This window comes from Phocoena sinus, chromosome 2, assembly GCF_008692025.1.
Source record: "Phocoena sinus isolate mPhoSin1 chromosome 2, mPhoSin1.pri, whole genome shotgun sequence".
In the NCBI taxonomy this organism is placed as follows: Eukaryota; Metazoa; Chordata; class Mammalia; order Artiodactyla; family Phocoenidae; genus Phocoena; species Phocoena sinus.
In genome coordinates, this window is record NC_045764.1 from 14,406,323 (window position 1) to 14,426,558 (window position 20,236).

The 20,236-nt window shown below is 37.1% G+C and overlaps 1 protein-coding gene across 2 annotated transcripts in view; it reads left to right on the forward strand.

Annotated features, from left to right (window-relative positions):
- NEBL (nebulette) overlaps window positions 1-20,236 on the forward strand; it is a 340,919-nt gene that overhangs the window by 239,279 nt on the left and 81,404 nt on the right. The window contains exons 3-5 of one of the 2 annotated variants that reach the window (XM_032623435.1): window positions 1,248-1,352; window positions 3,275-3,385; window positions 13,457-13,567. The exons of the other annotated variant lie outside the window; for it this stretch is intronic. Of the exons in view, the coding sequence (XP_032479326.1) occupies window positions 1,248-1,352; window positions 3,275-3,385; window positions 13,457-13,567 (327 nt within the window). The remainder of the gene's footprint in view (window positions 1-1,247; window positions 1,353-3,274; window positions 3,386-13,456; window positions 13,568-20,236) is intronic. 2 annotated transcript variants of the gene reach the window in all.

The following is a 20,236-nucleotide window of genomic DNA, read 5'->3' on the forward strand; positions in this document are numbered from 1 at the left end:
ATTCTGGCCTCTCCCGGGGGGGAAAGGAGTGACTCCTTTCACTAGCGAGTTGGAGAGCAGAAATGAGCGTTGCCCAGCTAAGCTTCTCTGGGCTTTGTCCTGCTCCTCTGCCTGCCACAGGGGGCATTCTGCAGTGATCTCCACCAGGTGGCAGGCTTTCTGGGTGGGTTCTATGCTTGGGGGTGGTGAGGCCTGTGGGTGCTCATAAATTGGGTAAGTTTGATTTGAGCATAAGTAATTAGTAACAGAAAGCCCATTGTGGCCACAATTTAGGCCTCTTCCTCTAAGCCAGCATGTCTAGCTAATGATGCTAGAAGTATTCTCCATTTGTTTAATTTCTGCCTCTTCTCAATTGGTTACATCTGTCCTGGTGACGCCTTGTTTTAAACCTAGAGGTAGGCAGCTATGTTTCTGTTTGACCATAGGCTTACCTGTTAGGGTCTGTGGCTTAAAAGTAACAATAAACTAGGACAGTTGTATGAGTGAAATGGAGAACGTTTAATAATCATGCTGAACAAGCTGGGCAAACAGGACCCACAGTTACTGTGGGTCCAACACACATGATCCTTGTTTTGGTTTGTTTGTTTGTTTGTTTTGTTTTTTGCGGTACACGGGCCTCTCACTGTTGTGGCCTCTCCCGTTGCGGAGCACAGGCTCCGGACGCGCAGGCCCAGCGGCCATGGCTCACGGGCCCAGCCGCTCTGCAGCATGTGGGATCTTCCCGGACCGGGGCACGAACCCGCGTCCCCTGCATCGGCAGGCAGACTCCCAACCACTGCGCCACCAGGGAAGCCCCTGGTTGTTACTTTTTAACTTTATTTTTTTATTAATTTTTATTGGAGTATAGCTGCTTTACAATGTTGTGTTAGTTTCTGCTGTATAGCAAAGTGACTCAGTTGTACATATACATATATCCCCTCTTTCTTGGATTTCCTTCCCATTTAGGTTACCACAGCATTGAGTAGAGTTCCCTGTGCTATACAGTAGGTTCTCATTAGCCAACACACATGATCCTTGATGATAACTAGACCCTGGCTTATGTAAAGAGCAGCCTTTTCCCGCCTTTGCCTCATCACCTTTGCTCTTCTGGGCTGGATATCAGTTTATTTGATTTGGCTTGTTTTGAGCATCCTTCCACATTGGAGTATTTACTTCAGAAAACAGCTTTTCTTAAGTTAATTCTTCTGTTCAAAAAAGGAGCATTAAAATTGTTTTTCTTTCTCTTCTTATGTAAAATATTCTTTTAGATCCATTATAAAGAAGAGTATAAAAAGTCTAAAGACAAGTGTACATTTGTGACTGACACGCCTATGCTAAAACATGTAAAACATATTGGCGCTTTTATTTCTGAGGTAAGGTATCAAAACGTGCAAAATGGCTTTCATTTTCTTTTTCTATTTATGTAAGTAAAAGTCTGTGCATGAAAGTTAGACAATAATATTTTTGATAACACCACTGAATGTTGGTAATATCTGTATATTACATAATTCTGTGCACTATGTCAATTAACTCATGTAAACTGATAAGTTTTATTATTTATGGTTGATGTATTTTATTATATGTCTATTTTGGCTCTAACCCTTTCTTATTTATATAAAATTACTCTTAAAAAGGGCTATTTTTATTCAATAGAAAGTATTGGCAAGTTCCATTATTTCATTTCTTAACAGACTTATTAGATATAAATGATTCAATATAATTTTGAAAATAAGTGAAACCAGCAGATTCCATAAAATGTGGTATCTTTGGTAAGTAACTTTAAATCAGTTTGAACTATTTTTGAGTAGGATCAGTTCAACAGAGATACCTGTTATGAAACCATAGAGTGAGAAATACACTACATTCATTTTCCAGCTGAAACATCATAGGGTCTTTTCCTGAGAGCATTTAGAGCTGCAGCTTACGTTGTCTTATAAAGCACAATGTTAACAGTAATTTCTGTGATGAGGCACTGCTGGTTTCTGTGAATATATCATTTCAAAGAGATAAACTTGAAAGGAAGATGATTAGATAGTGTTGTAAATGACTGACCTCTAGTGTTTTTTGTAAGTTATGTTGGAAAAAGATCAATATGATATTCTCGGGACTATTTCTGTCAACGTGAAAACATTTTGAAGAAAATTGGTAAATTTTAAGTACCCAAATCCAAAGAGTTATGGGAACGCAAGGCTTACGCAGGCTATATGCTCAATAAATCGGCACTCAAATCTAGTTCCAAGTGGGAGTAACAGCAGGGACCTGTGGACAGAGTGGGGAAAACCACGGTTTTGTTTATTTGTGTCAGCTATTAGTTCTCCTGCACAGAGAAAAGGAAGAGGGCAATCTGTTATGTTCCTTTGAACTTAATGTTCCCAAGAGTAAATAGTGAATGAGTGTCTCTTTTTATGAGTAACGATTGAGATCACTTAGAGACAGCGCAGATTGCACGTGGGAAGGTGCACAAACAGCAAAAAAGCGCCCCCTGCACCCCACCATTGTGGTGGAAGGAGTTAAGAGGACTTGAATAAAGGAATGTTGTCCTTTGCATTCAGGTTCTAGACTGTAAATTCTAATGACTTGTGTTTTCTGGAACAATTTAAATGTCTCATTGTTCTCATGTTTCTTTGCTGATCAAACATGAAATTGTCAATACGCACAGATTTACTTTGAGAAATGTGCGTGGGTTTAAACAGAAATATAGTCATTATTACTTTTTACCAAATTGATTTAAGGTTTTTAATTTGAGGTATAATTGACATTTAACATTTTATTAGTTTCAGGCACACAGTGTACACGATTCGATACTTGTATGCCTTCTGAAAGGATAACCACGATTGTCTGGTTACCACCTGTCACCACACAGAGTCACACATCTTATTTCTTTTTTTTCCCTTGTGATGAGAACTTTTAAGATCTACTCTCCTAGCAACTTTCAAATGTGCAAGTACAGTGTTATTAACTGTAGTCACCATGCTGGACCTTATGTCCCCATGTATTTATTTTATGACTGGAACTTTGTATCTCTTAACTCCTTTCACCCATTTCCCCCATCGCTCAACCTACCTCTCCCAGTCGTTATTTTCTTGCATGTTTCATTTAAAGGTTTTACCATGATAAACTGGATTTCTTTTTCTTTCTTCAAATATGTTCATCAGGTTCAGTATCTACGATTAAAATAGACTTTATATTTTTTAACTGATTCTGTTTCTGAAGAAAGTACTTTTTTATTCTTTTTCAATATTCACAATAAAAAAAGCTAAGAAATATTTTTTCCCTTTTCTTTCTCCCCGCCCAGGCAAAATACAAAGGCACCATTAAAGCGGACCTTTCCAATTCTCTTTATAAGCAGATGCCAGCCACAATTGACAGTGTCTTTGCGAGAGAAGTTACACAGCTACAGAGTGAGGTGTGGTTCTCCTGAATTATTATATAATTGTGTAGACCAAACATATACCTAGTACAAATTGTTTAGCATTTTAAAAAGAGTTGTTTGTCTTAGATATTAAATACGGATTGAAAAGTTGGAAGCGACTGATCCATGTGCTGTCAGCTGTCGCCGGTGGAATCAGATAATGACAAGGACCTGCCAGTATGTCAGTTACATGACACTGTTTTTCCTAGTTCCATTCACCACTACTAATAGAGCAAATTCGAATCTTATTTAGACAGTTTACTTAGATTACAATCCTATAGCAAATATTAAACTAGTCTTTAATTTAACTATGATCTTTAAGGGGAGAACATTCCAGTAGCTTATTAAAAGTTACATAAAGAATTAATGGTTAAATTCAGTATCCACAGATCTGTGCTCCATCGATTAGACAAGTGGTTCCTGAATTTCTTTTCCGTGGATGGTGTTTTTCACTTGGTAGCGTATCTCAGGCTACCAACAAAGAGCCTCCACCAGGCGGAAATGGCCATTTTAGTGATTGCAAGTTGCACATGAACTTAAGAACTGTCATCATGTAAACCCATTTTGAATCCACATAATTTTCTTTTTATAGTACATCAACACAGAAGGAATCCTTAATGCATTTAATCTATTGTGTTTCTTAAAACAGAATTTCAAAGCAGAATATTTCGCCTCTTTCTCACTCCTATTATTGCTTTGTTTTCTTCATAGCACGAGCTGATTTTTTTTTTTTTTTTTTTGGTTACTTTATTAATCCCTAAGAGAGCAGGGACCTTATCTGTCTTGTTCCTTGCTCCACCTCTGTGCTTAGAACAGTCCCTGGAACACAGGGAGGATTCAGTAAACACTTGTAAAATGGATTTTTGTTCAATTTATTGATTTCCTTTCTAAGGGGATATTTCCTTTTACATAGTTTATGTTTTTCATGCTACGTTTTTGGTTAATAATAATAAATACAAAGAAGTGCTTACTATGTGTCAGGTAGTGTTCTATGCATTTCACATATATTTATATCATTTAATCCTCACAACTGCATGAGATATCCTCATTTTGGAGATGTAGAAACTGAAGCACAGAGAGGTTAGGTAACTTGCCCAAGGTTGCACAGCTAATACATGGCAGAGCCAGCACATGAACATGGATAGATTGGCTCCAGAGTCTGGGTTCTTAACTATACCCCTTACCACCGCTTTTTACTATTTCTATCCCTCTTTTTCTTATTAAACAAGTTACTTCTTTTTTCAGAATCTTTTTACTTTTAAGTAGAGGATACCTAGATAATTTTAAAATAGTCTGAAAATAGATCGCTCTTGAACAATACCAAGTATTGTTATCCTTTGCAGAATATCTTTAAGTACTTCATTATCACAAACTTAAATGTCCACTATGTACCCAGCTTGGCAGTAAGCTAATCTCAGCTCTGCACATGAAGCTAAAAATATATGCCAGGGTTCTGCATGGCTGACCATGACTAATATGCCCCCTTTTTTCCTGCCAACACCTGGTAACCCAGCCACTTGCTGATCACACGGACTACTTTATAAAGCAAGAAATTACAACACTCGATATTTGACAACATTTATGCAATAATAATAATAATAAGCAACAATTACACGATAAAGAAAAGAAACAATCTTTTCTTATTTTTATACTTGGGAAGGTAAGATTTTCAGATATTTACATCCTAATTGCTTTGGAAGGGCATGACTTTTCTCAAATTTTTATGGCATAAACGCATCTATAGTACACAAATATGTGCACATAGAACTTACCATACAAAATAATCCATACTGTACATTTTGGAATCTATCTCTTTTTTTCCAGAATAGGTTATCACTTACATTAGAATATGCACCCTTATGTGTGCTCTCAAGGGACATCACTGCCCAGTGTTATAGTCACTGAACTTGTTAGAAAGGAAAAACCTGGGTTCCAAAGAAGGTATCTATTTCAAAGATTTATGTAATTGTAATAACATTTCTTTAGATTTACATAAATCTATTTTATTATTGTTAAAATTTAAATTCTCAATTGCCTAATAAGGCAGGCAAGAAAGTAGAACTATTTGGTAGTGTCTGTGATGATTATAGAACTAACCTTTTACTGTGTCCAAATAGTATCAGATTTGTGCCAACCTGAATTAGAGTAGTAGTATTAGGCAAATACTAAAATTTAACTGTGTTCCAACTTCTATTGAAAAATATCCTAAACTTTTGACATTGGAGCAAAATATTATCTTAAAATCAATTTGCAGACATTCTCAGATGCTTACATCCAAACTAGAGTGATGAGGTGAAGTTAGCTAGGTTAATACTCCTTGTAGAAAATGGCTGATAGGAAGAAACGCCTTACAAAAAAGAGAGAGAGACAGATGTGGAGATTTTAGGAAGCCATTTTGTTAGATAACTCTCATTAAAAATTTTACAGGCAAAGATCACAAAGAAGTCTTCTGGAAATGGATGGGCTGTGCCATGAAGTGCTGTGACCCTTCTCACCAGAGCTGTCTCAATCAGAGACTAAATAATCCCTTATCACAGAGGTGATATAGGCTACTCAGGCATCCGAACTGAGGAGATTTATGAGAGCTTATGTTTTTATCTACAGTGGCCACAAGGTCCTGTTTCAGGACCTTCAGGGTTGCCTGTGTTATGGGATTAAAAGTACATTTACCTATATAGTAGTTATGAAATATACTGTAAATCAGAAATATATGTATATATGAGATATAAACATGTAAGATGAAATATATAACATAAATGTGTATATTGTTTGCGTAAACATATTTACGTATAGTTTATATAAGGCTACTGCAAGTATCTTCCATAAGACTTATCATCTTATCTTCCATAAGACTACTGCAAGCATCTAGTGCCATAGCAACCTTAATTCACAAGGCTGGAAGAAAACAGTATTAATCTAGGGAAATGCCACACATTAATGACAAATCCTAAGAAATCAAATTTATCAGAAAATTTATTAGTGTGACATAATTTTCCATTAGCTATTTTAAGGACGAAAATTAATATGATAAAGTTCAGCTGCCTCCAATTTGATGTAATCTTAATTCTGAAGGGGTGCTTAGCAGCAGCTATAAATGAAATGACTATTTTAATGCTGCAAGTAGAAAATTACATAGCCTTTTTAAGAAAGAGTGCTTTTGAAAATTGTGCTTGATGACTCACCACTTCTATGATAACCCACAAAATGATCAGCTGCATTGGTTATAAGTTCACAAGTACCATAGTCAAAAACGCAAAATCAACCAGGCATCCAGCAAAAAGGAGACAGGCATATGCTAGTTTTTTTTTTCCTTATAACAGATCTCATAGAAGTTGTTTCTTGGCTTAAGAGACTTGGCCACTCACTAAACTCCTCCTTCCTTCCCACAAGTTATAATATATAATGTAATAAAACTGAGATAATGGACTTTCTCAGTCTGAATGGAGGTTCTTAATGGGTATCCTGTTTAACCTAATTAATTGGTGAAAATGTAAACGATATGTTCATCAGAATTAGATATCCTGATGGATTAAATCAACGGACAGACTCTAGCAAGATGAATTATCCCTGGAGTACTGTGAGGTGCTGTATGCGAGGCCTAATAATCAACCAGATGTGGGAACAGGGCTGAGCAGGAGTGAACAAGACTTAGGGGCATTAGCTGACAGAAATCTCAACACAGTAATCAAAAGGAAAATGGTGTGATCCATGGATGTGTTAATAGCATATAGCACATTTGAGATGATAACCTAGATTAAACTGAACAATTCTAATTAGGATAGGTCAGGCCATATCTGGGATATTGTGGACACCTTAAGAAAGAGGTGGAAAAGTTGGAATTGTACTTCAGAGAGCATTTAGAGTGTACAGGGGTTCAGTACCTTAATCTATGCAGACAGGTCCGGGGAAGGGAAGCCACTGACAGCTGTGTTCCCACATTTGGAGTTCTGTCCTGTGATTCTTCCCTTATGGCCAAATGGATGCAGCTCCTGGGAGACAGACTTGAGTTTCATTAAAGGAGGAACTTTGTGTCAGCATCTTCAAAATTTAGAGACTGTGATACCCAGGTTGAGTTCTCTTTCACTGGAAGTTTTCAAGAAAAGCTCGGTGGGGGAAGCCAGAGAAGGGATTTGAACATTGATATTTGTGCTAGATGACGTTCCCTTTTTTTTTGGTAGGATTGGATGCTTTTACTTAAAAAAATTATTTTTGTAATTATCACTTTAATCCTTTAGACAAGTATATTATCTAAGTTAAGTGGGTGGTTAATTCAACTTATTAAAGCCTACGAGGAGTTTAAGCTCGTGAGAACGTTTAATAAACTCATTTATTCATTCATTCACTAAACATTTATTGCATTTCTGCTCTGTGTCATTCAGTACGACTGGCACAGTATATTAAAAGATATGTAAGATACAGACACAGCTCTCAAGGAGCTCATGTTGGTAAAAAGTTTTCCCTTAAGTGCAACTGTATTCTTTCAATAAAAATTAGATCTTGTTTTGTTCTTGGTGACCACTGTTCTAGTTTTTCTTTTTTAAGTTACCTTTATTCTGTGCCAAGTAATTCCAATTCCATTTAATATCTTATTATTAAACTTTTAATATATATATTTTAAATTAATTTTAAAATAATTCATTAATTTATTCTTGTTTTATTCTCATCCATTTAGTTATTCTTGTTTTTTAAATTTACTTTTTTATACAGTATGTTCTTATTAGTCATCGATTTTATACACATCAGTGTATACATGTCAATCCCAATCGCCCAATTCGTCACACCACCTTCCCCCCCGCTCCCCCACGGCTTTCCCCCCTTGGTGTCCTCTACATCTGTGTCTCAACTTCTACCCTGCAAAGAGGTTTATCTGTACTATTTTTCTAGGTTCCACATACATGCGTTAATATACGATATTTGTTTTTCTCTTTCTGACTTACTTCACTCTGTATGACAGTCTCTAGATCCATCCACGTCTCAACAAATGACCCAATATCGTTCCTTTTTATGGCTGAGTAATATTCCATTGTACATATGTACCACTTCTTCTTCATCCATTCATCTGTTGATGGGCATTTAGTTGCTTCCATGACCTGGCTATTGTAAATAGTGCTGCAATGAACATTGGGGTGCATGTGTCTTTTTGAATTATGGTTTTCTCTGGGTATATGCCCAGTAGTGGGACTGCTGGGTCATATGGTAATTCTATTTTTAGATTTTTAAGGAACCTCCATACTGTTCTCCATAGTGACTGTATCAATTTACATTCCCACCAACAGTGCAAGAGGGTTCCCTTTTCTCCGCACCCTCTCCAGCATTTGTTGTTTGTAGATTTTCTGATGATGCCCATTCTAACTGGTGTGAGGTGGTACCTCATTGAGGTTTTGATTTGCATTTCTCTAATAATTAGTGATGTTGAGCAGCTTTTCATGTGATTCTTGGCCATCTGTATGTCTTCTTTGGAAAAATGTCTATTTAGGTCTTCTGCCCATTTTTGGATTGGGTTGTTTGTTTCTTTAATATTGAGCTGCATGAGCTGTTTATATATTTTGGAGATTAATCCTTTGTCCGTTGATTTGTTTGCAAGTGTTTTCTCCCATTCTGAGGGTTGTCTTTTCATCTTGTCTGTGGTTTCCTTTGCTGTGCAAAAGCTTTGAACTTTCATTAGGTCCCATTTGTTTATTTTTGTTTTTATTTCCATGACTCTAGGAGGTGGATCAAAAAAGACCTTGCTGTGATTTATGTCAAAGAGTGTTCTTCCTCTGTTTTCCCCTAAGAGTTTTATAGTGTCCAGTCTTACATTTAGGTCTCTAATCCATTTCGAATTTATTATTGTGTTTGGTGTTAGGGAGTGTCCTAATTTCATTCTTTTGCATGTAGCTGTCCAGTTTTCCCAGCACCACTTATTGAAGAGACTGTCTTTTCTCCATTGTATATCCTCGCCTCCTTTGTCATAGGTTAGTTGACCATAGGTGCGTGGGTTTATCTCTGGGCTTTCTATCTTGTTCCATTGATCTATGTTTCTGTTTTTGTGCCAGTACCATATTGTCTTGATTACTGTAGCTTTGTAGTGTAGTCTGAAGTCAGGGAGTCTGATTCCTCCAGCTCCGTTTTTTTTCCCCTCAAGACTGCTTTGGCTATTCGGGGTCTTTTGTGTCTCCATACAAATTTTAAGATGATTTGTTCTAGTTCTGTAAAAAATGCCATTGGTAATTTGATAGGGATTGCATTGAATCTGTAGATTGCTTTGGGTAGTATAGTCATTTTCACAGTATTGATTCTTCCAATCTAAGAACATGGTATATCTCTCCATCTGTTGGTATCATCTTTAATTTCTTTCATCAGTGTCTTACAGTTTTCTGCATACAGGTCTTTTGTCCCCCTAGGTAGGTTTATTCCTAGGTGTTTTGTTCTTTTTGTTGCAATGGTAAATGGGAGTGTTTCCTTAATTTCTCTTTCAGATTTTTCATCATTAGTGTATAGGAATGCAAGAGATTTCTGTGAATTAATTTTGTATCCTGCAACTTTACCAAATTCATTGATTAGCTCTAGTAGTTTTCTGGTGGCATTTTTAGGATTCTCTATGTATAGCATCATGTCATCTGCAAACAGTGAAAGTTTTACTTCTTCTTTTCCAGTTTGGATTCTTTTCATTTCTTTTTCTCCTCTGATTGCCCTGGCTAGGACTTCCAAAACTATGTTGAATAATAGTGGTGAGAGTGGACATCCTTGTCTTGTTCCTGATCTGAGAGGAAATGCTTTCAGTTTTTCACCATTGAGAATGATGTTTGCTGTGGGTTTGTCGTATGTGGCCTTTATTATGTTGAGGTAGGTTCCCTCTATGCCCACTTTCTGGAGAGTTTTTATCATAAACTGGTGTTGAATTTTGTCAAAAGCTTTTTCTGCATCTATTGAGATGATCGTATGGTTTTTATTCTTGAGTTTGTCAATATGGTGTATGACATTGATTGATTTGCGTATATTGAAGAATCCTTGCATCCCTGGGGTAAGTCCCACGTGATCATGTGTATGATCCTTTTAATGTGGTGTTGGATTCTGTTTGCCAGTATTTTGTTGAGGATTTTTGCATCTATATTCATCAGTGATAATAGTGTATAATTTTCTTTTTTTGTAGTATCTTTGTCTGGTTTTGGTATCAGGGTGATGGTGGCCTCATAGAATGAATTTGGGAGTATTCCTTCCTCTGCAGTTTTTTGGAAGAGTTTGAGAAGGATGGGTGTTAGCTGTTCTCTAAATGTTTGATAGAATTCACCTGTAAAGCCATCTGGTCCTGGACTTTTGTTTGTTGGAAGATTTTTAATCACAGTTTCAATTTCATTACTTATGATTGGTCTGTTCCTATTTTCTGTTTCTTCCTGGATCCGTCTTGGAAGGTTGTACCTTTCTAAGAATTTGTCCATTTCTTCCAGGTTGTCCATTTTGTTGCCATAGAGTTGCTTGTAGTAGTCTCTTAGGATGCTTTGTATTTCTGCGGTGTCTGTTGTAACTTCTCCTTTTTCATTTCTAATTTTATTGATTTGAGTCTTCTCCCTCTTTTTCTTGATGAGTCTGGCTAATGGTTTATCAATTTTGGTTATCTTCTCAAAGAACCAGCTTTTAGTTTTATTGATCTTTGCTATTGTTTTCTTTGTTTCTATTTCATTTATTTCTGCTCTGATCTTTATGATTTCTTTCCTCCTGGTAACTTTGGGTTTTGTTTGTTCTTCTTTCTCTCGTTCCTTTAGGTATAAGGTTAGATTGTTTATTTGAGATTTTTCTTGTTTCTTGAGGTAGACTTGTATAGCTATAAACTTCCCTCTTAGAACTGCTTTTGCTGCATCCCATAGGTTTTGGATCATCGTGTTTTCATTGTCATTTGTCTCTAGGTATTTTTTGATTTCCTCTTTGATTTCTTCAGTGATCTCTTGGTTATTTAGTAATGTATTGTTTAGCCTCCATGTGTTTGTGTTTTTTCCCCTGTAATTCATTTCTAATCTCATAGCATTGTGGTCAGAAAAGATGCTTGATATGATTTCAATTTTCTTAAATTTACTGAGGCTTAATTTGTGACCCAAGATGTGATCTATCCTGGAGAATGTTCCATGCGCACTTGAGAAGAAAGTGTAATCTGCAGTGTTTGGATGGAATGTCCTCTAAATATCAATTAAATCTATCTGGTCTATTGTATCATTTAAAATTTCTGTTTCCTTATTTATTTTCATTTTGGATGATCTGTCCATTGGTGTAAGTGAGGTGTTAAAGTCCCCCACTCTTATTGTATTACTGTTGATTTCCTCTTTTATAGCTGTTAGCAGTTGCCTTATGTATTGAGGTGATCCTATGTTTGGTGCATATATATTTATAATTGTTATATCTTATTCTTGGTTTGATCCCTTGATCATTATGTAGTGTCCTTCCTTGTCTCTTGTAACATTCTTTATTTTAAAGTCCATTTTATCTGATATGAGTATAGCTACTCCAGCTTTCTTTTGATTTCCATTTGCATGGAATATCTTTTTCCATCACCTCACTTTCAGTCTGTATGTGTCCCTAGGTCTGAAGTGGGTCTCTTGTAGACAGCATATATATGGGTCTTGTTTTTGTATCCATTCAACAAGCTTGTGTCTTTTGGTTGGAGCATTTAGTCCATTCATGTTTAAGGTAATTATGGATATATATGTTCCTATGACCATTTTCTTAATTGTTTTGGGTTTGTTTTTGTAGGTCCTTTTCTTCCCTTGTGTTTCCCACTTAGAGAAGTTCCTTTAGCATTCGTTGTAGAGCTGGTTTGGTGGTGCTGAATTGTCTTAGCTTTTGCTTGTCCATCGAATCTGAATGAGATCTTTGCCGGGTAGAGTAATCTTGGTTGTAGTTTCTTCCCCTTCATCACTCTAAGTATATCGTGCCACTCCCTTCTGGCTTGTAGAGTTTCTGCTGAGAAATCATCTGTTAACCTGATGGGAGTTCCCTTGTATGTTATTTGTCATTTTTCCCTTTCAATAATTTTTCATTGTCTTTAATTTTTGCCAATCTGATTACTATGTGTCTCGGCGTGTTTCTCCTTGGGTTTATCCTGTATGGGACTTGCTGCGCTTCCTGGACTTGGGTGGCTATTTCCTTTCCCATGTTAGGGGAGTTTTCGACTATAATCTCTTCAGATATTTTCTGGGGTCCTATTTCTTCACTCACTGAGCAAATATTTATTGCAGCGTATGTCAGGCACTATTCTGGGTTCTGAGCAGGTATTGAACTAGACAGTTATATTCTAGTACGAGAAGATAAGTAAGAAAATAAGTAATTTTACAAAAATTAAACTGAGTAATTTAAACTTGTGAAGGGAATAAATAGGATAATATGGCATTAGACTGAGAGTAAGGGGATAATTTGCTGTCTTATGGATCTTTTTCAATTTCTAACTCTGTTGAGGTTGGTTAGTTCTACTTCTGAAGTACTTCTGATTATTCTCATGTCTTCTCTCCAACCCTGTGTGGGACAGATTTAATATGGTGGTGATGGGTGGCATTGCTATGATACTTATTTCCCTAACAGAGAACAAGGCTTGACATATGTGAGAATTTTGTTATATTTTCTCCCAAAGTGTAGGGCTTCTAATAAGGTTTCTATTCTATTATAGCTGTGCCTCCATAAAATCATAACAATCAATTAAAAAATGAACAATTCACTTTTAAATATCCAGTCACTTCCCCAGTTTTGTCATTTGCTTTCCCAAGCTTCAAACCTTGAACATTTATGACCCTAAATCCTCTTGGATGTGGAAGATTTCCCAAAACCGTAGCTGAGATTGAAGCTAGATGAATGCGAGTGGGGATTTCAGTGTGTGGACAAAGACGTTTGAAATAAATGACAAAGAGTTAGAATTAGGAGGCTAAACAGAAGCGCAAAGCTTGAACTATTACGTATATTATTTTGTTACAGAAGCTTAGGCAAATTTGACCATTAATGGTGGTATTCCACTGTATGAAATCCTAATGGAACACTGAAATTTGAAAGGTAAGAAATTTCATACACCTGTAAATGAAAGTAACAATTATTTGTGTTTTTCTTAAGATTGCTTACAAGCAGAAGCACGATGCTGCCAAAGGATTCTCAGATTATGCCCGCATGAAGGAACCGCCTGAGGTCAAACATGCCGTGGAGGTGAACAAGCAGCAGAGTCACGTAAGCACGCCGTTGCGCATGATTTTCTGGAAGATTGTAGTTAACTGACATCAGGGCCGATGGGTATGTTGTTGAAGTTTAAATGTTACAACATTCCTGTTCAAAAAGAACTTCAAAGTTTCTTTTATTTTTATGTCCCAGTGTTCAGTCAGAAGCACATCTGAATTATTCTGTCCATCGTTATTAGAACCTTGTAGAGTGCCTTCAAAATGTCAGGCACTTGCAGACCTGGGAAATTGGGTTTTTAACAGCAATTCCTAGAACTTCTGTGACTTGATGGCGTCACTCCCATGGTTTACAGTGCAGAATTGCAGAAGAACTGGGATGCTAGTGAGATTGTACCCCACTGGGGTTTCTTTTGGAATTCATGTGAGGGGCAGATGGTCACACGTAAGACCCAAGAGGAGTAGGAAAGCAATAGATGTGTAACAGCCGGCTTAGAAGCAGAAGCCAAGAGAGAGGAAACAAGCCCATAGAAAACACATTTATTCTTTGGCTATAAGGTAACAAGTACATCAGAACCTTCATGTGTTTGCTCAATTACCACTACTATCTTGGGGGCCTAGAAGAATATTTCTTCCTGAAATTTCAGTGGAAGATTATTTGTCTCCTTATCATGAATTCTTTGCTTTCTAGAAGGAATGTAGGAACTGTTTGTCAGGTTCTTTATGGGTTAGAATCAGTTAAGATAAAGTGTTTGCCTTCGTTGGGTTAAAAAGCTCCCTTTCTTTGAAAAGTACCTGAAACATCTCTGTCATCTCACACAGGCTCTGCCCCACCACTTAGTTCTCTTACTGAATGGTGCTTTGCTGCCTCAGGGCCTCCAGAGCCCCAGCTGTGCAGCAGTGTCTCTTTGTAGTATGGCAACAGTTATCTGATATTAAATTGCAATAGGTCAATGCTTGAGTAAAAGCTGAGTGAGCTTTTACATTTTAATCCAAATGTATAAACACATGCCGATACCAAAAGTGCTTTTCTAAAATGGGTTAAGATTGGTAAGAGATGAAGGGGCTACATGGCTGTAATTACCAGCAAGGCCATTTCACCAGGAGGCTTTATGAGAACTTGACTATCATAATCATAATAATTACCACTTAGCGAGCACTGCTGTGTAGGAGACTGTGCCGAGACTTTGATCATTTCCAGTTCTTGCAAAATCCGTGTACTGATTCCCATTTTGCAGATGAAGAAAATGAGACTAAAGAATCAAACTCCCTAGTCCACTCTTTCCGTTACACCCTGCTGCCTCCCTCTTGAAGGCCACTGGTTATTGGTCAAGATTTTAAATGAAAATTTTAAAATGTAGGGCAAAATAGGTTATCATTAGAATTCAGATCAGTGGATCCAGTGCATCTGCAAGAAGGAAAAACTGGACCCTGAGCTTCCACTGTTTGGAGCGGAAGAAACTTTGAACTCCCATAGATGGCGTGGCTTCGAAGGTGGTCTGGTGGTCTGGGGAGATGGCTGGCATTACACAGCTCCTGGGGAGACCCTTTCTAACGCTAAAATTCAATGAAATCCAAATACGGAAGTTCCTTATCATAGACCTGAGGTTATTATTTTAACTCTGCCTTTTCTTTTAAAAAGTCTTTGATTGAGGGATTGAGGGAATAGAGTATAAAGCCCTTTTCTCCTCCATTCAATACTGTGTACTTATGGGAGAAGCATGTATTTACTTACAGTCCTGTGCCTGCTTGGCTCAACCTTTACATGCAAAGTTTGTACATATAATAGGATTTAGAAAGTGTTTAAGACTGTTTACTCAGATTTAAGGGGAGAATGCTATTTGTATTCTACCTGTGAAGTAGTTGATATTCCCCTAGAGTCAAGTCACTTAGAATAATACATCTGTTGTCCCAAAGATAAGAAATTTAAACGTGGGTCTTGAAAACCACAGGAAAGCAAGTACGTCTCTTGGTTCAGTAGGTGAGGCTGCAGCATCTCCGTGAAAGACAAAACTGTGTCTCCCAGAAGACTTCAGTAAAATGAAATTCATTTGCAGAGAATTTAACTAATAGGGTTACCTTTTCATGATGCGGAATGTCACTTTGCACTGTGCCTATTAATGACTTAATTTAATTTAAAATAAGATACGTTGTCACATGTGCATCTGATTTACCTAGAAAGAGTGCATGTCAGCACCTTTGCTTATCTTTTTATGTTTCCACCAAAATCGAGTCAGCTTTCTGATATCTGTTAGAGAACCAAGAAACTGGGATGATTACAGTTAATAGCTTTTAATTGCTACCTCCTTTTTGGTCAAACTTTTCAATGGGCCAAATGGAGTCAATCATCAATGGGCCAAATGGAATCATTTTTCTTTCAGAACCTTACTGTCCCTTATGCCTTTGGAGATGTGAATAAGCAGGGTGTGGGAGAGGATTCTTCCTGACTGGCCAACTGAATTTCCACCTCTGAATAACTGAGCGTTCCAAGGGGAAGAGTATTCTGGGGGCAGTAGTCTCTTCTTTCACCCCAAATTCAATGATCATGGAACAGGAAAAAGTTATTTCTCATAATATCCTCCACTGTCACATATGATAGAAAAGGAGTTGGGAGTCGGGCCAGGGTTAAAATGCTTCCTTTGCCACATGTTGCCTGGATGACCTTGGACATGTTACAAATGTCTCCAAATCTGTTTTTGTTTTTGTTTTTCATCTGTAAAGTTGGGGCAATGATACCCATCTCACAGGGCTCTTGCAAGTGATAAATGAGATATGATATGTAAAGGGCTCTGTAGAAGAGCCAGTCCATAAAATATTAGTTCTGTTTGGTCCTCCTTCAGTTTTAAAGGGTGATTTAAGAGTTTAGGGTGATACATATAGATGATTCACTTCGTTGTACAGCAGAAACTAACACAACATTGTAAAGCAATTATACTCCAATAAAGATACTAAAAAAAAAAGTTTAGGGTGATATCATAGTTAATTCAAAACAATGAAACTAGATGAGATTTCTAAAAAGGCCAAATCAATATGAAATTTATATTAAGAAGCATTTAGGTTAGAAGGGCATATTCAGAAGGTTCCTGAACCCAGTTAACTACCTACCTTGTTGATACTGCAGTCAAAAAATGATTTAAAAGAGCCAATCTAAATTTTTTTGTATCTTCAGGGATGTACCCCTGCCAAATTTTTTCTAATGTAATTAGAGGAACTGGAGATATTCTATCCTGTTACTTTCCCCTAAAGATGGGCTTGAAATGAAAACCCCAGTAACATTAATAGTTTTCATGAATCTTATCAGAGACATGAAGTCCAGTACTCCTAAAGTAAGTCAAACAAATTTTAAACTGCCATTTTAAGTTTTATAAATAATGTGGTCTGTATAGACTTGTGATGAAATTAGAGTGGTAAACTTTCCCAAAATGCCATATTGGTAATCAGTTCAATGTGTATTAGAAAGAAGTATCCAGCAGGGGAAACCAGAGACATAATGTTCTTTTCAAGAATGATATATGTACTTTCTTAACATTAATAAAAAGTTTTCTCTTAGAGGAAAACATAGGCAGAACACTCTTTGACATAAATCACAGCAAGATCTTTTTTGACCCACCTCCTAGAGTAATGGAAATAAAATAAAAAATAAACAAATGGGACCTAATGAAACTTAAAAGCTTTTGCATAGCAAAGGAAACCATAAACGACGAAAAGACAACCTTCAAATGGGAGAAAATATTTGCAAACGAAGCAGCTGATGAAGGATTAATCTCCAAAATATACAAGCAGCTCATGCAGCTCAATATCAGAAAAAACAAACAGCCCAATCCAGAAATGGGCAGAAGACCTAAATAGACATTTTTCCAAAGAAGACATACAGATTGCCAACAAACACATGAAAAGATGCTCAACATCACTAATCATTAGAGAAATGCAAATCAAAACCACAAAGAGGTATCACCTCACCTCAGTCAGAATGGCCATCATCAAAAAATCTACAAACAATAAAAGCTGGAGAGGGTGTGGAGAAAAGGGAAACCTCCTGCACTGTTGGTGGGAATGTAAATTGATAACAACCACTATGGAGAATAGTATGCAGGTTCCTTAAAAAACTACAAATAGAAGCACCATACGACCCAGCAATCCCACTACTGGGCATATACCCTGAGAAAACCATAATTCAAAAAGAGTCATGTACCACAAAGTTCGCTGCAGCACTATTTACAATAGCCAGGACATGAAAGCAACCTAAGTGTCCATCGACAGATGAATAGGTAAAGAAGATGTGGCACATAGATACAATGGAATATTACTCAGCCTTAAAAAGGAACGAAACTGAGTTATTTGTAGTGAGGTGGATGGACCTAGAGTCTGTCATACAGAGTGAAGTAACTCAGAAAGAGAAAAACAAATACCGTATGCTAACACACATATATGGAATCTAGAAAAATGGTACTGATGAGCCTAGTGGCAGGGCAGGAATAAAGATGCAGATATAGGGAATGGCCTTGAGGACACGGGGTGAAGGGTAAGCTGGGACGAAGTGAGAGAGTAGCATGGACATATATACACTACCAAACGTAAAATAGATAGCTAATGGGAAGCTGCTGCATAGCACAGGGAGCTCAGCTCAGTGCTTTGTGACCACCTAGAGGGGTGGGTTAGGGAGGGTGGGAGGGAGGCTCAAGAGGGAGGAGATGTGGGGATATATATATACTTATAGCTGATTCACTTTGTTGTGCAACAGAAACTAACACAACATTGTAAAGCAATTATACTCCAGTAAATATTAAAAAAAAAAACCTAATAAGCAGACAATTTCTATTCCATCAGACAGAGAGAAATCTTAAGGATAAATCAGTTAAATGATACTGGAAAAACATTTGTGACTCTGTGATTCCGTGATGTGACTTAAAATAACAGCGCTTTTAGAATTTAGTATTAAAATAGGTATATTAGTATTTTGTTCATCTCTAAGGCAGAATAGTTAGTAGTACCTATCCTGCTTTCTTCACAAGACTGTGGTGGTGATAAAATTAAATCATGTATAAGAAAACTTCTGTCAACTCTAAAATGCTTTTATAAACAATGATAATACTGCTAATAATGATAGACTGTTAGCTACAGCTCTATATTTTACTCCACTGTTCAGAAAATTGAAAAACAGTTTTGTTTTCTGATGAATATCAGATCCTGCATTTACTTTTATTTCAAAGGTTTATATTTTCCTTTAAAAATAATATTTATGATTTAGTTGTTTCTTACGTGCAGCAAACCCAAACAGAAATAAGTCTTATTAAGATAGAACTTCCAGTCCATGTGACTACTTGATGACACTTGGAGGGCTTCTCTAATGTAAGAGTTTATGACAAAAGAATTTCTTGAGGCTGACTGGACTGATGTTTTGAGATTATGACTGAATATAGTTTACACTACTTACTTCTGTCCTACATACCTATCCTGTCTAGTTTCTTCTCACCAAGAATCATTTTAACCTTCACCAGAGTAGCAAAGGGAATGAATGAGTTCGGGGCCAGTTGGATTTGATTTCTTTTAGTCTGTCTGCTCACATTGCCCTTAGCCTCACAGGTGTGTCTGTCTGTGGCTTCCATCCTGCCTGCCATCCCTCAGCTCTCAATCTTTGCATCTCCAAGTGCTTGAATTTCACTGTATGGACCATCATGGTGGAGGTTTTGCTTTTCTCTAGTTTATTAACTCACCTATTGAAGAATCTCAAATCACTGTTGTCTAAACATGAAGAGCTCTGCTGCAGAGTCACTGGGAATCCTTTGCTCAATGTGTCTGGCTGTACGTGAAGAATAAATGCAGCCATTTCACTTCCATTTTCAATATCTAATTGAAAGTTCCTCTTATTGGCCAAGTCCAACAGAGAACGATACAAGGAAGGGGATTCTGGGTAACTAGTTCTAGCCTTGGGAGGGAGTGTTGATAGAGCCCAGTTGAGTACAGACAATCGAGCACAGCAAGGGAGGGGTAAGGATTTAAGAAATTAATGTGTTTAAAGTGTTTAGAACAGTGCCTGGCACGTGGGACACTCGGCGTGACTGTAGGATACATGCAAAAGATGTGGCCTTATGAAACAGGAGTAGAAAGATTATAAGGGGAGAATAAGCTGAGATTAAAAGACAATGAAATGAGGTGAAAATACAACCTGAGGGAGAAAGTGAACATGGTGAGATAAGGAGGAAATTCAATGACAGATTTTGATAGAATTAAAATCTTTTTTTTTTAACGTCTTTATTGGAGTATAATTGCTTTACAATGGTGTGTTAGTTTCTGCTTAATAACAAAGTGAATCAGTTATACATATACATATGTTCCCATATCTCTTCCCTCTTGCGTCTCCCTCCCTCCCACGATAGAATTAAAATCTTTAAAAAAAAGTTTAACTATAGTTGATTTGCAATATTGTGTTAGTTTCAGGTGATAAAATTAAAATCTTTATTGGAGGCAAAAAAGAACAGATTTGACACTGCAGAAAAACATATGAAATGGAGGCTGCATTTGGAGTTTCTAGGTTCGGTAACAGAAATCCATCTCATGTTGGCTCAAGTGAAAAATGAGAATTTATTGGTTTGGGTAACTGGGAAATTCAAGCTACCTTCAGGCATAACTGGCTCCAAAGGCTCCACAGTGTCACGAGGACTCTCCTTCTCTTCCCATCTATTGGCTCTGCTTGCTTCTGTATGACTTCACTTGCAGACAAACT